Source organism: Abrus precatorius, unplaced genomic scaffold (genome assembly GCF_003935025.1).
Source record: "Abrus precatorius isolate BTA unplaced genomic scaffold, Abrus_2018 Scaffold8, whole genome shotgun sequence".
In the NCBI taxonomy this organism is placed as follows: Eukaryota; Viridiplantae; Streptophyta; class Magnoliopsida; order Fabales; family Fabaceae; genus Abrus; species Abrus precatorius.
The window spans coordinates 25,310,182-25,332,888 of NW_020874428.1; the positions used below are offsets into that span (position 1 = coordinate 25,310,182).

The 22,707-nt window shown below is 30.3% G+C and overlaps 3 protein-coding genes across 3 annotated transcripts; 2 read left to right on the forward strand and 1 right to left on the reverse strand.

Moving 5' to 3' along the window:
* The first annotated feature begins 1,359 nt into the window (after positions 1-1,359).
* Positions 1,360-5,237, forward strand: LOC113848561 (probable serine/threonine-protein kinase PBL2). Its single transcript, XM_027478172.1, has 6 exons — positions 1,360-1,610; positions 3,026-3,336; positions 3,429-3,564; positions 3,705-3,841; positions 3,951-4,074; positions 4,540-5,237. Exons 1-6 carry the CDS (start codon positions 1,556-1,558, stop codon positions 4,938-4,940), a joined length of 1,164 nt encoding a protein of 387 aa, XP_027333973.1. The 5' UTR covers positions 1,360-1,555; the 3' UTR covers positions 4,941-5,237.
* A 350-nt stretch (positions 5,238-5,587) lies between these two features.
* LOC113846155 (cyclin-dependent kinase C-2-like) lies at positions 5,588-10,801 on the reverse strand. Its single transcript, XM_027474107.1, has 12 exons — positions 10,363-10,801; positions 9,626-9,707; positions 9,314-9,404; positions 9,184-9,213; positions 8,930-9,039; positions 8,774-8,846; positions 8,571-8,691; positions 8,346-8,463; positions 7,594-7,733; positions 7,398-7,455; positions 6,938-7,008; positions 5,588-6,723 (listed from the first exon to the last, which is right to left on the reverse strand). The coding sequence occupies exons 1-12, from the start codon at positions 10,470-10,472 to the stop codon at positions 6,177-6,179; spliced, it is 1,551 nt and encodes a 516-aa protein (XP_027329908.1). The 5' UTR covers positions 10,473-10,801; the 3' UTR covers positions 5,588-6,176.
* Positions 10,802-15,703: 4,902 nt separating this feature from the next.
* LOC113848342 lies at positions 15,704-16,112 on the forward strand. Its single transcript, XM_027477806.1, has one exon. It carries the CDS (start codon positions 15,804-15,806, stop codon positions 16,110-16,112), a length of 309 nt encoding a protein of 102 aa, XP_027333607.1. The 5' UTR covers positions 15,704-15,803.
* Positions 16,113-22,707: the final 6,595 nt, after the last annotated feature.

Here is a 22,707-nt window from a genome sequence, read left to right on the forward strand (position 1 = left end):
TTAAAAAAAAATTAAAAAGTAAACTACCCATTTAAAATATCTCATTCAAGTTCACTCTAAAATTTAAACTTAAAAGTTCTGAGTCCATAAAAGCTATATATTTTAGTGGATTACAATATTGTATACACTTGACCCTACAATTGAAATGTCATTAATTTTTTTCTTCTTTTGAAAATGAAGAGGATCGAGGGTCGTTGTATCGTGTTTATTAACGTTTGTCATAATATTAATTTCACGTTCAATTTGCATTTGTATATAGCATGTTAGTTTGTAGTTGTCTGTCATATTAATTTCATGATACGTTGAAAAGAATGTGTATGCTAAGTTACCCTTTGAATCGTTAAAGGGTCTGAGAGTAGAGATTATTAAAAGTGCAATTCCAATCAATTTTTTTAAAATTTAATTATATATAAATTAAATAAAAAGCTTAAATTAAGTATCAGAATTTAATACTTACATTAGCATAAGAAAATTCTGAAATCTAAGCTCGCAACTTGAATTTTACTAAACTTTTATTTTCAATTTTTTTGGTTGGATTTACACAACTATATTGGATATGGTTTTAATGGCACTTTGACTCTTGATTTTTCAAAGGGAAACAAAGCTTGACATGTGTTTAATTCCTTTTCCCTATTCTTTCTCTTATCATGAGAACGCGTCATCGTAGACCCTTATATGTTGCGGTCAACGAAACAAGAGACATCAAACCCAACAAAAGTAAAATAAAATAAACAGAGAGAGAGATTATCACACTCATTGATCTCCACCGTCATGTTACATAATTAAATTTATTAAATAATTTAAAATAAAAAATATTTACTACAACAATACATGACAAAACTTACCAAAAGAAACTCAATAGAATATGAAAATAATGTAGTATTTATTGACTTAATATTACTTTTTATTTTAAGATACTAAAAAAAATAAAATTAAACGACCTATTTCAAACTAGCAATACAAGAAATAACCATGTCTTTAGTATATAAACATTTTTTTTTTCCAAAATTGTTTAATCAAAGACAACAATTTAAATCTTTGAAGTTTTCAACAATAATAATAGTGCTTTGACATACAAGTTTGTTGGGCAGATGGAAATTAAGTGTGATATTGGTAAACATTGTAGTATAGTTTCCTACTTTCCACGTCCAACGTTAGTAATTGACACAGAGGAAGTGGTCATGTGCATGGACATGGAGTCACAATCTTACCTATACTTAATAAAAGTTGGTAGAATCCAGAGCCTGTTTTGGGGTGCTTATCCCTTACTCCAATCTTTGAAGAGTCAAACTGAAAAATAACAAACACTTTGTGCGTTTATATTGGTTCATCAGGTGGCAGCTTCCGTTTCATTGACTATGCTGTTTCCTCAGCTACCCTTTGCTTCACTTCTCTATCTAAGGCCATGCCGTGGACATTTTCTTCATCCTTTACACACAAATACTTCCAATTTTGAGACTTCTTCAACTTTCATTCACACCCTTTTCATCATTTTGTGTTTTTCCTTCATGAGTGTTGTTCTGGCCTGAGAAAAGAAAAAACATAAACTTTCATCATGGGGAACTCCTGCAGAAAACCAGTTGCTCACGTGTCTTCCACAAGTTTTTTTGGTTAGTTTAATCTTGATCTTATGTGTGTTTATATCCTTGTTTGTTTTTGTTCTCTAAGCTTTGATGTTTTTGCATTGGTTATGTCTTATGCCACTAGGTTGATGCTGTTGTCTAGATTTTAATTAGTGTCTGTTATGGTGGATGGTGCTTCCATTTTTTTTTTTTTGTTATTTTGTCTCTGGATTCCACGGAGAGAGGAAGAAGGCGATGTTTTCTAAAGGGTAAAACAATAGTTCATAGGCTGTAGCATGAAATATTATTGGACTTGCCATTCTTGAATGAACTTTTTCTTTTGTTTTCTTATTTGTTTATTGTTCTCATCATCAGCTCATGTCCTTGGCTTTCTTGGATTAAATGAAATTTTGTCTTTTGGTCCACTTAAATACAAACAAACCTTCAGTATCATGTTAGTATTTGGTCTGAAAAAATGGAGATTCTGAGGCTTCTTTGCGCTGATTCAGGTTCTAAACAATGATGAATAATTTTGCATTTTTTTCTTAGATGCAGTAGGTGGAATAGATTGAAATAAGATGCATTTTCTTTTGGCTAATTTCTCTTTCTTTTCAATATTAAGGCATTGGTGCTCCAAATGTGCTAGATGTTTCCCCCTTTCCTTTTTTCTAAGTTCATAACTGAAATTTGTTGAGCAAAAATCATTCAGGTTGTGTTTTTAAAGTTTGGAACTTTAATGGCCTATGGTTATTTGTTCTTGTTCTTGCCTTTATTTTGAGCAAATCCCCCACCCCAACACACACACACAACAGTAAAACTCATCTCATTGCCCGTGGATATCTTACTTTATTCTTAACCAAATTATATTCAAGTTCTATTGGGACCAAACTTAGATATTAGATGGGTTCAGTTAGTATAAATAATAAAATGCATGATCAGTATTCAAAATAAGGCTTCTTTGAGAGAAATGAAAACGAAGAGTGAAAATCATGTTGTTTATGTTTGCTTATGCATGTCAAATTTGATGTGTAAAATCACACTGCATATATGCTCTAAGATTCCTAGTGAGATTGACAAAAACCACACTTGATGAAAATTTATTTGATGGTCTTTCAAGTCTCGTGTCAGTTTCAATTCATGTTACGAATAGGCAAATCAAATGACATGTATATAAAGGCATACGTCTTTAACTCGAATCCCGTAATCGTAAAAACATTGAAAAGCCTCATCTTTGCATTTATTTGGGTCAGGGTTAGAGAGTTGATTTATTCTCTGCATAGAAATGAATTATCATTAATCATGCTGAAAGAAACCATACTATTGCTGCGTATAGATAAGATACTATACTTATTTGCACCCTGTTTTTTTGCATCTCATGGTTAGTAATAAACTTCTAGATGTTACAAGTGATAGTGTATTCTAATTCTAATAGCTTATTTAACTTGCATTTTATATGCTCTCAGGAAGTACAAAGTCTCAAAGCAACACAAAGCAGAAATCAAATTCTCCTGAACGAAAAGCTCATTTGGAAACTTCAGCATCAAATGTTGACAAACCCATCTCCAATAACCTTAAGTCCTTCACCTTCTATGATCTAAAGGAGGCCACTAAGAACTTCAGGTATGAAAATTTAGTTGGAGAAGGAGGGTTTGGTTTTGTCTACAAAGGATGGATAGATGAGAACACCTATGCTCCCACAAGACCAGGAACTGGAATTGTAGTAGCCATTAAGAAACTTAAGCCAGAAAGCTTTCAAGGCCACAAGGAATGGCTGGTATGTCCAACACAAACTCTTAAATCAAATTGTTTTCTAATTGGTTGGTCTTGATTGAAGTGTTGATGTTTTTTTTTCCACTTTTGTTGCAGGCGGAAGTCAATTATCTAGGCCAGCTTCACCATGAAAATCTGGTGAAACTTATTGGTTACTGTTCAGATGGTAAAAACAGGCTTCTAGTTTATGAGTTTATGCAGAAAGGAAGTTTGGAAAATCATTTATTCAGAAGTAAGTAGTAGATTCACTCTTCAACATGTTCATCTCAAATTATCCGCTAAGTACTAATGTGCTGCAACTTACTGTTTATGAACTATGCTATAGGTTCTTTTTGTTCATAATACCTTAAATTTGGTTCTATATTTCTGCAGAAGGTGTTCAACCTGTTCCCTGGATTACACGGATCAATATTGCTGTTTCTGTTGCAAGAGGATTAACATTTCTACATTCTCTTGATGCCAATGTTATCTATCGCGATTTAAAGGCTTCCAACATCCTACTTGACTCGGTATATAAGTAACACAGAAAATTTGGCTTGTGGATCTATGAAGAAAACAACATTTGTTGTGTTTTACATGCAAAGCTGTATTCTGAAAGAAGCACTAAAATTTATGTAGGATTTCAATGCAAAGCTATCGGATTTTGGCTTGGCAAGAGATGGTCCTACCGGAGATAACACTCATGTTTCAACCAGAGTTATTGGAACTCATGGTTATGCTGCACCAGAGTACGTAGCTACAGGTAGATTTGCCTTTCCATTTTCCTTTATCTTTATCAGTGTTAGTAGTTTCTTAACTTTGGGGTGTTGAGGTGGACAGTACCAGAGAACACAGGAACATGCACTTATGCACTGTTCTACTACTATTAATGAACACTTCGAGACATTTTTTGTTCTAAAATTTTCTTATAATTTTTGGACACCAATTTGAATGCATACTTGTTCACTACAGTAATGGGTTGGTATGAGAGACCTAGTAATTTCGAATTATGTATCATCAAAATGTAATCAAATTGACCTATACATATGTAATAACATATCATAAAAACAGAAAACAAATCAGTTCAGTTCTTGACACCATGCATATGTCATTCAAGTGCTCATTAGAGTTCCATTTGCTATGGTATTATTATGTCCATGATATCTAAATTTTGACGAGTCTATCTTTTCCTCCTTATAATAAGTTGTATTTTTTACTATACAAACAGGTCATTTGACACCAAGGAGTGATGTATACAGCTTTGGAGTTGTGTTGTTAGAGTTACTAACAGGAAGGCGTGTAGTTGAAGAAGAGAGACCTGGATTTTCAGAAGAAACACTGGTGGATTGGGCAAGGCCATTCCTGAGTGATAGCAGAAGAATTTTGAGAATCATGGATACAAGGTTGGGTGGTCAATACTCCAAGAAAGGAGCACAAGCTGCTGCAGCACTTGTACTTCAATGTCTGAATACTGATCCTAAATATAGACCAACCATGGTAAATGTTCTAGCTGCATTGGAAACATTAAATTCCACAAATTCATTCCCAAGGACTCCAAAATCTGGAACTGAGAATCATACAACAAAGCATTCTAGTCATTGCCAAAAGTCAGTTGGAAATACTAAGTAACCATGAGCTGTCTTTCTCTATGTGGACTAATGCTTATGCATTCCAACAAGGGCTCTGTTCTTCCAATTTTGAGGCCAAGTGAATGATTTTCATCTAAGCTTGGGGCAAAGTTTTCTGGGTAACTATTGGAAAGAATTACCAAGCTTGGGACAAAGTTTTCTAGGCATTTATATGCATATAATTTATCCACGCAGAATCACTTCATTTTTTAATGTTACATAACTCTTGCTAGTATTATCCTTCCAAAACATTTGTCAAAGTGAATACCATATCTCGTAAAAAGAATGATTACTTAAGCCATCTATTTTTTTTTCATCTTCTAGGTTTTTCTGATTCCCGAAAATTTTTAATTCAAATATTATCACCTACACAAACTTGACTTAAAAAAAAATGCGATTTCTCACACACACAAAAACTACGTAAACTTTAAATTCACATTATTTACCCGCAATAAATTTTGATAGCACATATCATAGCTTTTAGGATATTAAAAAGCACTATGAATTAGTCGTGTGTTTAGCTAACTATGAGAAAAGGATAATTTTAACACCCGACTAAAGATATAAACGATTGTAGTTTTTGCCTCACCCCCCCCCCCCTCCCTCATGCTTTGGGAATGAATCTCATGTTTTCTCTCGTGATTTGGAAGAATAACACAAAAATTAGTAGGAGCTTTAATGATTGCTGTAGGACTAATTACATTTTTCTTTAGCAACGAACTCTCTCACATTCCTTCTTTCTTCACTTGCTAGCTTAACCACAAGAAAAAGTTAAAATTTGGCCCACAGCCACATCACAATGGGAACAATAATTAAGTTACAAAGCAGCATGTACTATCGCGAAAAACCTGAGAAAACAAAACTTTGTACTAGGTAGTATCCCGAAAAGGATATCGGTAAGAAGAGTAGCTTGTTACAAATTTTGAAGCGTGCAGCAACCATTCATAAATACTGCAGAGGAAAAAAAGAATCTACAAAATCGGAGGTAAACTCCTCTTTTGTGGTGCCTCTATGATGGGGAGCACTAAACATAACCTGTTGTGCATGCATCACAAAGGATTCCAGACACCTCAAGTAGTGAGAAAATACTTTGTATCTCAATAATAGTCTACAAACCATAGAGGTCACATCTCATATCTTCTCAACAACTTGATCCATTAATAGTCTGATCTTTCTCAAATTTATCAGAGCTTCGCCAAATCGTAGTACTAATACTGATCATTATAAGAAAGTGTATTTACTGCTGCCAACCATACTGTTGTTGATTGCGGTTTCCACCCATCATGTTTGAGCCGCGACCAGCAGCTGACCCCCCATATGGACCACCTTGTTGGGGATAATTTGGAGCTCCAACTCCATAACTGCCACCACCCCCACGAGGACCACCACCAGGCATACTACTAGACCCATAAGGTGCTCCATGCCCTTGAGGAGGATAAGGTCCACTTCCATAGCCACCACCTCCTTGACCTCCACGATTTGGGTGATTGTATCCTCCGCCGGGGTTCCCATTGGGGGGATATCTTCCTGGACCACCAGATGGACCTCGAGGCTTCCCATAATGATGAGAGGGTCCTCCCGCAACTTGGGGCTGAGAGCCATGAATTTGTTGGTTAGGTCCTGACCGCATTTGGGCGTGTTGGCCAGTTTGCTGAATGGGGGGAAGACGAGTGTGCGGCTGTGGGTGAGAAATTTTCTGACGCTTAGCCATTTCTTCATTTTGCCGTTGTTGTTGGCGCTTTTTCTTTGTCTGAAATTCATGGGATGACTCATACTTGGGTAAACTGAGCCATATAAAAGAGAGGTAGTGAGTTGAAAAAATATTGACCAGAAATGGTTAGTTAAATAGAAACAAAAACAAAGGTTAAGGGGAAAGGGAAGAATGGGACATACATTTAATGCTATTAAGATCACATACTTTCATGGAAAAGCAATATTTTGACTTACATGGAAAAATATATTTTTAAAATAAAAATTATAGTACATGGAAGGTCTTACCTCTTGGGATCACATGGTAATGGATCTGTCCAGAAATACTCAGCATCAAGGGCATCTTTTGCAGTAATTCTCTATGGAAAATCATAACAAACAAATATTAAACAAATAATGAACAAAATTAATTATCATAAAAGTTTACGGCCTAGTGATGAACAATAAAATTTCAGATAAACAACACACGACTTCATATTATAAATGACAGCTCAAAGACATTTACTTTACAAAATTCATCTCAACTAGCACTGGGCCATCAATGCTTTTTATCACCTTACATAAGTTTCTCACAAAGGAAAACAGAAGCATACCAATGTAGATACACTCAATCACGTCAAATTAAAACAGATCGAGTGGTATAAGATAAAACTGGAATAACATGTATTTGAAGGCTGAAGCACTTCAAATAGCAATTCAAGATCATTTAACAATTAATAAATCAGACCCATCAGTGAAGAAAATATACCTGAGCTGGATCAAGTGTCAACATCCTCTCCAACAATTCCAGAGCATTACGATCAAAACTGTTAAGTTATAGGGAAACAAGCTATTTAGATAAATATGAAACTCTAGAAAATGAACTACATGCTAACTTTGTCTGTAAATTTTAGAAAAGATATATATGCCTTCTGATATTCATGCTTTAATGCTTTAATACTTACTGCCTGAAAACTTCCCTCAGACGTCTTTTCATTGGCCTTGTTGGCTTAAATTGATTATACCAAGGTGTTTTAGAAACCCCAGGCCAATTGACCTCATCTGGAGCTCCACACAGCTCAAATATTTTATTTAATTGTTCAGGCTACAATAGTCACAAGCAAAACATGTATTACATTTAAGCTGTGCAAAAAATTATTACCATGAGGATTTACAGTATAGGCCATATGTATTGAAAGCAAGATCTGGAATGAATGTAATGACTAAATTCTGAAAAGTATTGAGCACGTTAGATCCAGCAATCTGACCAAACGTTGTTATTAGCAATCCATTTTTTCCTGATGATTAAAGTATAAAATTAACTTTCAGTAAAATGCATATATTGAAAATACATAAACGTCATTTTTCTTCTGAATGAAATTATTTTTTCAAGTAAAAAAAAAAATTAAATGTCTTGGCACCCCAAGAAAGCAACAAATGTAAAGGCACTTCAATGAAAACATAGTTATTTTATGCTGGTGGCAACTAGGCACAGATGTGTTTAAAATATTCAGTGAAGAAATATGACAGCAAGTATCTAGAGAATGAATCAAGAGCCAGAAAGTAATATAAAGAATCTCTTCTTCCAGCCATTAACTCTTAGCTGTGCAGATAATAATACATGATAAGACCATAACTAGCCAATCAACAAAATGACATCAATCACTTGCCACTAGCTCTAATTTCACTCAACAATCAAATAAATAATATCACTAACCTCATCTTTTCCAGGAAAGATAGGCTTCCCATGAAGAAGCTCAGCAAAAATGCACCCGACAGACCACATATCTACTGCTGGTCCATACTTTGTTGTCCCTAGCAGCAACTCAGGCGGTCTAAATATATAACAATTAACAATAAACTCAATACGTGCACTGGCCAGTCTCACAATCCCCTTCCCCCTTGCACATTGAACTCCCATGACCAAATTGACATCAATTACCTGTACCATAATGTAATGACCCGATTTGTAAGATTGGCATTTTGGTCATTAGAAAATGATCGTGCCAATCCAAAATCTGCAAGTTTAAGATTTCCTTCATTGTCTATAAGAAGATTAGAGCCTGCAGCAGAATGAAATACATCAAATGGGAGTTTTAGATTGAACATTCTGATCTAAAAACATAACCTTTTTAAGATACAAACCTTTGATATCTCGATGAAGTACTTGATTTACATGACAATAATGTAGCCCTGTCAAAAGCTGTCTCATGTAACACTAAGAAAGGAAACACAATTCAGACAACGATACAAGGAATAACAATTGATATACAAAGTAGTGATCAGTATTAATCATAACACCTTAATTTGGGGAACTGTAAATCTCATCCCAGGTCGATCAGCAAGACCGGTCAAATCATGGTCCATGTATTCAAAGACCATGTAGATGCCACCTTTATATTTGTTACCATCTGCAATCCGCAATGAATTAGGTTTAGTAGGGAACTAAGTGAATCCAAAAGACAGTTGATGGAATTATTTACACAGATAGAACTATGAAGCACATTATGTGCCAGTCCAGCAATTGGCTAATAACATGAGAATGAATGACTTGCCTGGCCTCCCTTGTTCATCTTTCTCAGGGCCTGAAAGAAGAAACACAAAATGTTATATAAAAATAAAACACAGTTTTGAATCCTAAATCATTTTGATAACAAAGCACATCTAGATCTTGATAAGGTGTACCTGGAGAAGTCACAATTTCTTTCAGCTTGATCACATTTTCATGGTGTAGTTTCTTTAAAATTTTGATTTCTCGTATAGCAGTTATAGGAAACTGCAATAAAAAAAAATTACAATACAGTTCAGGGAAGAAATTCATAATACAGAAGTAGTAACAGATAGTAACTGTAACTTCTAGGTCACTGAATAGCATGCACAATGAAAAGTTTGTAAATGTAGAAGACAGATCAATAAAGTTTACAAATGAAGCAAAAGTACAAATAAAATATGTTATGCATCCATGATATAATAAATCAAGAACTATTCAAAGATTACCCCCTCTCTCTCATTATCCATTCTTATTTTCTTCAGAGCAACAATTTCCCCGGTTTTGATCTCTTTAGCCATGTATACTTGACTGCAAGCATTAACATATATAAATCAGTTCACTTCAGACAATATCAGCAATGAATTGGAAACAATATTTTTCCCTCTGATTGGGAAGTGAAAACAAAAGTTTAAGGAACATAAGAAAAAAAAAAAAAAAAAAACTTGATATGAAGAAAGCTAAAACTAGATGACATGCTAAAGATATGATAGAATTGGGAACTATATCCAAAGAAGACACCAATGTGGTAAAACGTACTGCTCCATAATCCCAAAAAAAGGAGAAGGGAAAGGCGGACAGGAAAATGCACAAGTGAAGCAGCCAAATAAACCAGAAAGAGCCAATAAACAACTTTTTAAAAAGAAAGTGATAAATGGTAACTAAACCTCAAAGCACTCCAACAATAAATAACTAAGATGATTACTTGACTCATTGAAATTTTGTGATTGATAATACCTACATGCAAATGAATCAAGAATTCTAAAATTCTCATGTTCAAGCTCTTTTCAAGTTCAACGTTACAATAATCCAAATAGAGTGTTGCATAGTACAAATAAAGAAGACAAACACATTTACCATTGACTTCATAAAATTTCATCTTCCACCTCCGAACAAGACAAAACACCCCAAAAAAAATTGAATTTTGATAACGTAAAGAATAAACAGTAGAAAAATTGAAACTAACCCATATGTACCCTCGCCAATTTGCTCCAACTTCTCGAAGCAATCAACACTTCTGGATCCCCAACAGGGTGATTCAGTCACGTTGAGTTGCCCCGGGGTTGCAATAGCCATTGTTCCCTAATCCAATGAATCAGTGTTTCCCTTAGGGTTTCTCGCGCGCGAATTTTACCGGAAAATCTCCCACAAAATAGAAAAACACGAACACAACGACAACAAAATATGATATTGGATTATTTTAAAGTGAAAATTCTACTTTAAAAAAAGTATATTTATAATCATTAATTGATTTTAAAATAAAACACTGAAACTTAGATGAGATATGTATGAGTTTGAATTGAATGTTGAATAACTTTTTGGGACATAAACTCTGCTTCACCATTTAACGATTCAGGATATTTGATAGTCATTATGAGTCGATTTTATTGTTTTTTTGTACTTTTACTCATAACTTTGACTATCATTAATAATACCCTTTGGGGAAGCTATTTAGAATAATTGTAATTTTATTTTTTACTTTTATGTTTATAAATTGAGCTTTCTTAATTTTTTTATGAACAAATTATTTTTTATTTTTATGAATTTTCTTAAGTATTAAATGGAAAATTATTAAACAATTTTAATAAGATAATAAATATATACGTTTTCATTTAATGTTTATTTCATAAAAATAAGAAAATAAGTATGAAAATATTTTTAAAAAACATAGTAATTTTTATTTTCTTAATAACCTTTTTAATATCATATAATGTAAGTATTAAATTAATAATTTATGCATTTATCATCAAAAAATATTTTTTTTGTAAAAAAAGAATTTTTATAAATTATATCAATTATTAAATAAATAAACTAAAAATATTTTTAAAAAAAATTATATATCTTTTATGGTTAGATAAGCAATTTATTAGTGCCAAATTTTAAACATTTATAATATTTTAATATATTTTTAAAAAATATACATTAAAATAAAATAATACGACAAAGTGTTCTATATTTTTAATGTGTATTTGTTTTATTTATGGTACATATTTTTTTAAGCATTCAATAAATGCACAGTATTTTTAAAATATATAATTAATTAAACATTTATGTAGTAAGTTTTTACATACAGTCATAAAATTAACTATAAATATTTTTTAAAATAAAAAGCTTATTATAATAAATTATACTAAAAATTAATTAAATAAATAAAAATAATTTATAAAAAGTTAAATTCCTTATAAACTCTTTTAAAGTATTACCGAATGATGGTATCTTGTGCGGAGTCACCATAAGATATATTCATACCAAACTGATAAATTATTAAAACTTTAAATTTTTTAAAGACAACACATAATCCAAAAAAATGATATAAAAAAACTATTTTTTAAGTCATCTTGAAAAAAAATGAGAGAGCTATCATTGCAAGGACTAGTTTAATTTTTTTTCAGCTATTGATAACTTTTGGGCTCACTATGAAATTAGGGCCAAGAAATCATGCCGAGTTGCATTAAACAGATGTCGACAAATGGGCCTAACTTGAAAGCCCATTGATTTTGAGTTGGCCCGATAACAATATTTTCCTTTTAATTTTCAGGCTCATTGAAAGACACAAGCACTTAACGTTAATCATTATCAATCCCAAGATTAATATAAAAAGTATAAAGATAAAATGTCCATTATAGAGTTTTGAAAAAAAAAAGGATGCCAAAGTTTGATTTATTTACTGAATTCTGAAACAGTATCCTTTACAATGATATAGATATTGAATAAAGTATTTTTACAAAAAGAAAAAACCATTTAAATAGTCCTTTGACATAGTTTTTTAAATTTTTCTGTAATTAATTAAAGAAAAAATGTTGCCAAAATATAAAGAATGAAACAGTCAAAATATAAAGACTACACTTTTTCTTTTGTGTGTGGAAGGTGGGGGAGAGGAACGTTCCTCCCTAAAGAAAAATTGGTTGACTTTATCCCATTTTTTAAAGAACATAAATATAGTTCATTAAATTTTTTTAGTTTAATTTTTAAATTAAAATCATACTCTAGTAGTGTATTGTAATTTTAAATGTTTTATTAAAATGAAATTCTAATTCTAATTAAAAAACAATATAAAAAGTATTTAAGAAATTGAACTTAAAAGTTATCCTTTGTTTTAAGGTAATGATCCCACTAATCTAATTTGCATATAAAGATAATGGGAGGAATCCTATCATTGTTCTCTCTATTCTTGAGTTTAAAAGTTAAACTTACAAAAAAAATGTTAAAAAACTAAAATAATAGTGATGTAGTAGTGGCACTATGGATCAAGTGGGCGATCCCATAAACAAGGCATGGCCCAGCACAAGGATGAAGATAATGTAGATAAATGTTGAATATTCTATTTCATGGCCATGCTAAAGTCATTTCACTTTCTTAGCCACAGAACTACGATGGATGTTTCCTTAAGTTATGGTGATATAGTTGGTCGGTGAAGATGAAATTAACATGCAAAATGCATTTTAATAAAAAAGTAGTTGTTTTTATGATGCATAAAACTAATATAGCTCTTGTTTCCAAACAAATTCATTTTGGCCACTTAATATCAAGTTGTCTTTTCGTTAAACATACTATAAGTGAAACTTTACACGAAAGTATAAAAAAGGACAAAAGTAAACCCACTAGGAAAACTTCAGATTAATTAAATTATACATGTATAAAACTTCCAAGGTTGCAATGTAACCAATTAAAAGTTGATGAATGAAAACATATTTATGAGGGTTCATTTCAAACTGTTTGTGATTTCTGTTGCTACGAAAATAATTGTTGATAGAAAGTGCTTAATTTGTGTGATGGGTAGGGAAAGTTTGGGACCATATTCACAGTAGTTCCTAGGATAAATAAGTACAGTAGTTTCATCTTCTACGGAATTTGTAATTCAATCACAATAATTTATCTTATCTGTGTACATATTTAATTACAATTGCATATGTTGATTTTTTTAATATATGATAATGATTCTTACCTTTTCTTAATTTCTAAATCATTCATTTTTACTTAACGATCCTTAATTTAACAGCATAAATCTATAGAAAACAACTTCCATCTTATAACTCATCTCAGTTCTATAATTGTCAATGTGAAGCCATTTCTTCTTATAAACAACTCTTTCTTATATAAGAAGTTATTATTCAGATTTGAATTTCTAATAAGTTATCTAATAGTGTAATTAGTTAAGATACAATTAGCAGCAGCTACTTTTAAAGTACTAAGGACAAGCCAGTTGGTGGTTGCTCTCTCTGAAGAGAAATTGAAAAAGCAACTCAAATAGTAGTAATAGATCAATGGAGAACCCATCATGAACATCTTACACCTATTGCTGTTGGTGGTGGAAGCTTTTGTTGCTCGATCTTCACACGTAGTGAATTTCACAATTTCATTTTATCTCAAAACAATTGAAAAATAAAGATGAATAATAAATATATATTGCGTGGGATAAGTTGTGAGGTTCATTTATTTATTTTTAGAATAGTTGGATTAAAAAAAGAGTAGATTGAATTACTTGAAGTAATAAAATAATATAGCATTATAGAAAAATATAATTTTTTTCTAAAATAATTTTTTACAACTTATATGAATTACATATTAGATTTGCCCAAGATAAAAATAATGTATGCGTGCATCTCTTTACGTCAATTCTAAGTTTGTAGTTCAAAATAGACACCAATTTGCTTCAAATGCAAGTCGATTAGGCCAATTTAGATGAAATTTTTAAAGAATAAAAATTTAGTATAAAAAATAAATTTTTTCTCGTAAATTAGAAATAACTCATTTCTTTAAAGTTAAACGAGAGAACTTGTTAAAAAAAAAAAAGTTAATTCTAACTTATAAAACATATTTATTTATTTTTAAACTATTTTTTATTTTTATCTTTGAGAATTTTCTCAGTGTACAAACTTTGCAAACAAGGTCAATCTATGATGAAGGAATTAAAGGTCTTGGACATGAAGACTCTGATGGCAAATTAAGTCAATGGAATAAGTTTTGTGAGGAATGAAAGTGAGGTATGAGAGAAAGATAGAGAACAGTGATGGATTAGATTACTAAGCATAAAAGGAAGGTTGGTGCAGTCAGCTTTAGCTGGATGGCCGTTTTGAGCATAGTCATGCATTATCCTTAAGATGATCATGGGTTGACTTGTTGGATATGATCGTGAATCATGCTACTACACATTTATTTTCAAAAAATCCAACTAAGAATATAGGTTGGGAAAAAAATTATGAAAAACGATATCAATAATTGGATTTTCTCTACACAAATAATGATGGTTTAGTTTTTTAAAAAATGTTTAAATAATAAAACTCTTTGGGACACTACTAGTTACTTCTTGTCAAAAAGTCAAATCGCTTGCATAGCATTGGTAGTTGAGGCTTTTACATGGGTCAAATACTAGATAACTAAGAACGCATTATATTATATACTGATTGTTTTGCATAATGATAATCCCAAGTGCATATTTTTCTCCTTAATCATTGTTTTTTGATAAAACTTAATCATGTGTGCATTTCTATCTACATATTGATTTTCCTTACAAGTTGATGATAAGGGTTTCTTAGTGGAGGAACAGTGCTCATTGACAAACCACCACATGGGTCTGCATCACAGTTTGGTACTGCTATATTGACTCTCGATTTGTAGGGAACCCAAAAACTTTGCATTATTCTGATTTCTAATAAAAAACCGACGTCTATCAGTATAAAGATCAATCATAGACGGTTATGATTCTTTGCTGCTAAACCTTCTGTCCACAGCTTCATGTGTGTAAGGGTCCCTTCAAATTGTAGCCAAATAAATGAACTGTAAAGTGAAAAGCTATACCTCAAAAATTCCTTCTTGTATTTTGGGAAAACCATGTTACATGTAACTGATGTACAAGAACAACTCAGCAAAAGTAAACCCAGAATTTGATAGATAAAAGACTTTTTGTGCAATTGGTCACAGCTTTGTCGGCAAGTTGGGGATAATAGACCCCACTTTGATTAATAGGAAGAGAAAATGTTGTTACATGTAGTCGCCCTCTTTAATTTAAAACTAAATGCACCAACAAAATTTTAGGACTATTTATTTTTACTTTATTGTCATTTTTATTTAAGTGATTCTTAAAAAATAACTTTACTATTAATATATTTATATATAAAATATTTTAAATAAAAATTAAATATAAAGCAACAATAATAAACATTTAAAAGTGAAAATAAACATGCTTCATAACTTTTTGTGACTAGCACAAGCACTAGGTAACACCACCACCAAAATACCATTGTTAAAAAGCATTGTACAAAGAGTTGGCCCTTCCAACAACCCTTTGTTTTCTCTGCAGAGTTCAGAGTCCCCCATATTGTGTCTTATTCCATATATATATATATATATATATATAACACTCTAATCTAAGTTTCTAGCTAGCAAAGGCAAAGGTGGTGGTTGAAGATGTGGCGTATTCTAGCAGCAGTGACAAGAAACCTTAACAACACAAGAAAGAGTTCAAAGGTGGCAGATGAGAGCATGTTTGAAGCTGGAAACGCAGTTGAGCTATTTGGACATGAAAGGGGAAGAAGACAACATGGTTGGGGTCTTGTGTGTAGCATTCTTCAAGCTCCCATGTCAATACTCTCGTGTGTTTCTCATCCTCAGGTTAATGGGTCAGATGGGGTTTGGGTGAGTGGTGAATTTTCACAGATGTCTGAAATGAACCATCTTATGGTAAGTGACAGCATGAGATATGCAATTTTGATGTAGAAAATGTGAATACCAATTGTTGCTCTTGCTTTCTAAGGACAACACACATAGCTCCATCTCTTGCCCTCAATTTTCCCTTTTCTTTTGTTTACAGTTTGGAATTGGATCATATATAATACACTAGGTGATTGAATGGATCAGCCATAGTAATCACCTACTTTTGGTGTTAGTCAATGGTTTTTTTCCCTCATCTTGCCATTGTTCATAAACAGGTGTACATATGTTTGGATTGGAGATATAATCATATAAATATTATGAAGTTCCCCACCCCTTTCATACCCTTTTTTCCCATTTTATTTCTCTCATCTTCTTTAATTACAGTGTATATATATGCATAAAATAAGAACAAGAATTGTTTTTTTGTTAGCATTAAAATATATGGCCAGGTTCCTGTCTTGCAAAATAGAGAGATGTTGTAACAGTATGGCTTTAAGCTTTTGGTGGCAACTTTTATTTTGGTCTAAGTTATTATTGGAATTTACATGAGGCCAAGCAAGCGTTTATTTTTGTATTTGGAGCCCTTCGACTATTCACAGTAATGTTAGGTTGGACGTGAATATTTTACATTTTAACTTTTCATCAAACACGCTTTGAATGTTTATGTAAAAAACATAAGAGCCACTACTTTCTATGGGAATGACTATTTTTTTGTTTTACTCCTAGTTGTTAATTTGATCACAGTTCTTTGTTGTTAAAGCTAAACTTCTATGATCTAACTAGCAGTGTACATACTCAGAGTAAAAGTTTAGGAGATCAAAGAGAAAATTATGAAAAGTGGGAGTGTTTGTTTTGGCTAATTTAAGCTAAACTGTGACGTTATTTTTATTCTGCTTTTTATTTTGAAAAATTTATACAAGAAACAGTAATTTTTTTTATATCTCACATAAATCTTTAAAAACTAGAATAAAAATTAGATGATAATTTTATAATTAAAATAAAAAAAATAAAGACTAGACAACCCTAATTAACCCAGTAATATAACAAAATGAATATCAGAACACAAAAAGTAAAGTGAGATCGGTAGTCAATGATGGTTAGTTCAATTTCTGGGGATCGGAAACAGTAATCTTAAACATGAGAATAATTGAAATTAAAAATCCTCTTTTTGTTGTCATTCAGGACTTAATTAGATTTAACCTGACTTACAATCTCATTGGCTTTAACAGATGAACACCTCACACCGGGAAATGAGTTCTAAACAACAATAATATAATCATGGGACTTAATTCACATGAGACATTTTGAGGAAATTAAAGAATAGTGCTTGATTACTACTTAATTAATCATAATTAAACTTGTGAGATGGAATTTATAATATACTTTAATTGTTGTATTTTTTAAGGTGGTCCTAATGGGGGCGGCGCATGGGGCACCAGCATATATAGAATAAATTGTAGAAAGCAATTGGTGAACCATATGAGTATCTAATTAGTTGATTAATCTATGGCTACCCATTTTGCAATTATGTATTCGAATGTGAAGTTGAAATTTGATATTTGGTGATCATCAACCAATAAAGGATTGATTCAAGGGTATGACACATAAATACCAATGTGGGAATATCAAAATATCGTTTTCACTGAGTTTAGATTTCTCTTTCCCCATTCTTTGGAAAAGATTTTCGATTAAGCTTATTGATTACACTTCTCCAATAAGGGAATCTTGGGGACTTGTTTGATTTAATTTTGCTTTTCAGTTTTTAAAACTTACATTTTAAAATAATTTTATAAAACTGTTTTTAAAAATTAAATTTGTTTGATAATTTAATTTTTAAAACTGTTTTTAAGATGAAAAAATAAGAAAATTTGTTTAATAAATTTATTTTTAAAAACTAAAAAAAAGAAAATGCGTTTGATTTTATTTACTTTTTTATTTAGTATTTTAAATTAAGTAAATATAATATATTTGATATTAATTTTAATATTTTTTATATTTAAAAAAATATTAAATTAAAAAATTATTAAAACAAAATCGTAAAGTTGGTGGTGCAAGACAAGAAAACATGAGGATGCTAAAAGATTGTTGGTAAAGTGCAGGGAGATGTGAGAATACTTTGAAACTCTAATCTACTCCATTTACATTTTTTATTTAATTTATTTATTTTCAAGAATGCCATTAATGAGAAATAAGTTTTCTGCATCTTGTAAATTTTAGAAAAAAAATCAAAATTTAAATATAAAAACACCTTAAAAGCTATTCTGTATTTTAGTTTTAAAAATTGAAAATAAAAACTTATTTTTAAAAATAATTTTTAAAATTTAAATTAATAAACAAATTTTGAAGATTTTAAATTTTTAAAATTGAAAACTCTTTTTAAGTAGGGAAAACAAACAGTCCATTGATCTTCAAGTTTTTTTTGCAAGTCCAATCATAATTTTCTTCTCAATTTATGCATTTTTGGACCGATTTTTAAAAAAATATATTATAAATATTTATTGTAATACCCATAAATTTAAAAAAGAATTTTATACTTTTTTTTATTAATGATTGCAATTCTTTTAATATCTTAAAAATAAGAAGAAATTAACATTTTTTTAACTAAACTGTTTATTTTATTATTTATCATTTTATTATCTATCAATATAAAATTAACGGTTATAATTATTTTACGTGTAAAAAAAAGTGATAAATCTTTTCAATTACAAGATTACTGTAGATTTATTTATTATATATATATATATATTTATGATTTTTATAAAATGAACTTACTCTCTTATTATTATTATTATTATTATAAGATTAAAAGTAATTTTCTGTATCCTCTCTTCTTTCGCTTGATAAATATATAATATTTAAATGTGCAACACTTTGGTATGCCGTGAGGCCATTATCATTACAAAAACCCGTGACCTAGTCACTTCTCCACTATTGCAACTACCTAAGCTCTAACTCTATGCAGCTTTGTTTCTGATAGTGCTCAGATTGCACTTTCTACTGATTTTTCAATCAATATTCTTAGTATTTGCAACAATATTGTCCACATGCCAGTCACTTAATGCAAGACAATGGAATCAATGTGTATTGATTTAGTTAGGTGGGTGGGGTTTAAGTTTCTTAACCATGTGTTTTAGGTTCCATTTTTAAATCTATGCTTTGACAAGTTCAATTATGTTCTTATCTTTCACACCTGTTTCTATTTTCAAAATATCAATCTTTTACTTAATTAGAAATGAGGCATGTTTTATTAAAAAAATTTGATGAACGTAAGCTTGAAAGGGTGATTTAATAAATTAAAAGTTTTCATTTAAATATTTTGACAGTACTTTACCTATTTTCAATAAAAAATTGTATTTGTTTATTTAAAATTACTCTTAAAGATTAATGTTAACAAAATTATTAAACTAATGTATGTAAGTTAAATGTTAATAAGTACTTTAAAGATGTTAATTAAGAAATGAAAAATAAAAATTTAAAATTAAAAGTATTATTAATACACTTTTATTGAATTTTAATATACTTTTAATTAAAATTATTTATTAGTTCCTAATCAATACTTTAAAAATACTAGTTGACGATATCTTATATATGTGTGCAAGTCAATGGATAAAAGAAATTCTATATTGAATTGAACACTGATAGATTATCTCAATGCTAATCAAGCCACATTTGCAAAGGTCTCCCACATATTCTAACAATTATCAAAAGTGCCATGATTTGAAGACATACATATCTATATATTGTTGATATCCACTTTATTACTAGTGAGTATTGATGACTATTGTGAACTTGAAAGACTTTTGATGGAACACATTCACCATTAATAGTAGTAGAAGCTTTGCTGGACTTGGTCTTATGGTTTTAACCCTTCCCATTGTGTAAAAGTTCTTCAAATTAGAACTAGTCTGTGTGGTCGGTTGTCATTCTTTGATGAATCCAATATTAATTAATTAGTGAGATGTAATATTTTTACAATAAATTTTTTATTATAATAATTTTTTATCTCTTTATTATATTACTTTTTTTCTACTATTTTCTTATCTCTCTAATTATACATATTTATTGTATAGTTATGCTATAACAAAATAAAGAGTTACCCAAAATAATTGTTCTTTTTGCTATGCTTATCTTTTTCATCGATCACTACTTGCTATAATTGTTTCAACAACAGTGAGCGATCAGAAAAAAAAGAAAGTTAAAAGGAACCAATCGAAAGGAAACGAAGAATATGATTGGGCATTTATTTGTCAACATTAAGTGGGAAACAATGGAAAATAGTCAACTATTATGGCTTTTATCTTTGTCTTAATTTGAATTTGACGTCAACTTGCATTATGTAATGATTCATCTACACTTAAAATTTTATAATAGGTGTTAGAAAAAAAAATTATCCCATTTTAAATGGTTTACTTTATTTGAATCAAATTAGTTAAAATTTAATATAGTTTTTTAATATTAAAAATTTTAGACAAAAAAGTTTAATATATTTGTATATTTACATTTTTTAGGAACAAAAAAGATAGTTAATTTGTTTAATTAAAAAAATAATAAAGGGTGTTTGTTGAAATACTCAAATTACATTATCAAAGGAAAAAAAGAAGGAATACACAGCAATATTAAGAAAATTTAGATTGTGGACTATATTTATTTTAACTCTATCCAAACTATAATATTCCTTTACCCCAAATGCAATAAATATAAATTTGAATGCAAAAATAAAATGCAATAAAAATGTGCTCAAGTGTGGTGGTGACTATTATCCGTACGATATATAATTAAATTGAATTTGGACTTTTGTAAGGTTTAATTTGGATGATCTCATTAACTATTCCATCAATTGACATTAATAAAGCAACGATGATTGAATGGCATGAAGACTTTGTTTTTGTTATATTGTTTAGAACCCTATTTCATTTCTACGTGCCATACATATAATCACACAATTGAAAGACATAAACTATAGAAAATGAATGGTCATCACAAAACCCAAATGAGTACATTCTATTCTAATTCTAATTAAGCATACGTGGACTCGTCTGCTGCACTTAGTCTGAGAAATATACAAACCATTTACAATCAACACATTTTGCTTCTACTTATGCTTTGGGCATATATGAAGATATTATTAATATGCATTTGAATTATTTATAGAAAATATTATATTAAGAATCGATAACTTTTATAATAATTTTAAGATGAAGGGTTATGTTTATTAGATTTAATCACTTTTTAATTAGATACACAAATTCTCAATATAATTTTATTATTTTGCAACAAAATTGCAAATCTTCTTATACACAATTATCAAATTTCTAATACATTTAAAGAAGTATGTGTTATCGTTGCCTTTCTTACAGCATAAAAGTTGGTGGATATGAAACTTAGATAATAACTTATTTTACCTATCCAAATCATTCATTCATTCAAAATTTCATACTTTTATACTTTGCGAACAATTCTTCCTTTAGTCTTTTTATTCTGTTGCAATTTTTCTTGCCTTTCCTTCTTTTCTAAATTTGTTGTTAATTAATTCAAAAATTATTTTAATGGAAAAAATAACTGTAATCTTTTTTTTAAAAAAATGGTTGAATTGAATTTGAATATATGATGATGATTTTTTTTTCCACTAATAACTTAACATCATCTTAGTGGGGGTGACCTGGTCTATGGATACAATAACTAAAGTTTAAGAATTAATTATGACAAATTAAAAGTTGAAAGTATCTATTTATAAACTATATATACTTTTCTCAAAGTAGTAAGGCTCAATGCAAGAATGAATTTCACCTAATAGGACACATATTTTTTACCTCATTAGTTTTGGGAATGGATTCTCCAAGTTAATTGCATTTTTAATTTGTGTTTAATAATCATGAAGTGGACATGTACCAGTGCCAGAAAACTAAAGAAATGACAAAGTGGACCTATAGAGATTTCTGATCATACGCACTCAATCTAATCCTTGGTCAAATTAATTGCACCTTTTACTAATTATGTCTTGATCCTACTTTCAAATAAACGCCTCATAACATATGATATTTGATTAATACCCAATTTGAAAATTTTAAGGCACCAAAATCATGAATGCAGGAAGTGGTAGAGTCTTTTTGGTGTATAATGATCTTGAGGGTTTGTGGAGAAGGTGGAATGGCTTGCATGTGAGAGAGTAAAACCTTGGTTGTGATGAGGTTAGGTTGTGATGGATGAGGGTATTTCTGACTCAGGTGATTCATGTTTGAGTTCCATGTTGATTGACTTTGATGGAATCCTTTGCTATTGCTATGGGCTAGTGTTTGATCATTTCGTGGAAGAAAATAACAAATCTTTATCAAATAAAATGAAGTCGTGTCAATACTCAGTCCACATATCTATGTAGAAAGAACTTATTTCGAAATTTCAGAAAACATTACATTAGATTTGTAAACTAACTAAAGATTATATTTATATATATAGGTATATATTCTTGTGTGGTGGATTGGTAAACCACCTAAGCAAGTGGAGTACCCTAACACTGTTTGAATAAAAGATGAAATATAGAATAAAAATAATAAGAATATATATTATTTGAATAGATAAAATTTTTAAAAAGAAATGAAAAATTTTGTTTTAACTTGTTTAAATAAATGAAAGAAAATGAAAAGGCGTATATATAAAATTA

Coding starts and splice junctions, on each gene's coding strand:
- LOC113848342 (XM_027477806.1), top strand. CDS start 15,804: ATGTGGCGTATTCTAGCAGCAGTGACAAGAAACCTTAACAACACAAGA.
- LOC113846155 (XM_027474107.1), bottom strand. CDS start 10,472: ATGGCTATTGCAACCCCGGGGCAACTCAACGTGACTGAATCACCCTGT. Junction 9,040..9,183: donor AGATGAACAAGGGAGGCCAG/GCAAGTCATTCA, acceptor TGCGGATTGCAG/ATGGTAACAAATATAAAGGT. Junction 8,464..8,570: donor GTCATTACATTATGGTACAG/GTAATTGATGTC, acceptor TTATATATTTAG/ACCGCCTGAGTTGCTGCTAG.
- LOC113848561 (XM_027478172.1), top strand. CDS start 1,556: ATGGGGAACTCCTGCAGAAAACCAGTTGCTCACGTGTCTTCCACAAGT. Junction 3,842..3,950: donor CCAACATCCTACTTGACTCG/GTATATAAGTAA, acceptor AAATTTATGTAG/GATTTCAATGCAAAGCTATC. Junction 4,075..4,539: donor ACCAGAGTACGTAGCTACAG/GTAGATTTGCCT, acceptor CTATACAAACAG/GTCATTTGACACCAAGGAGT.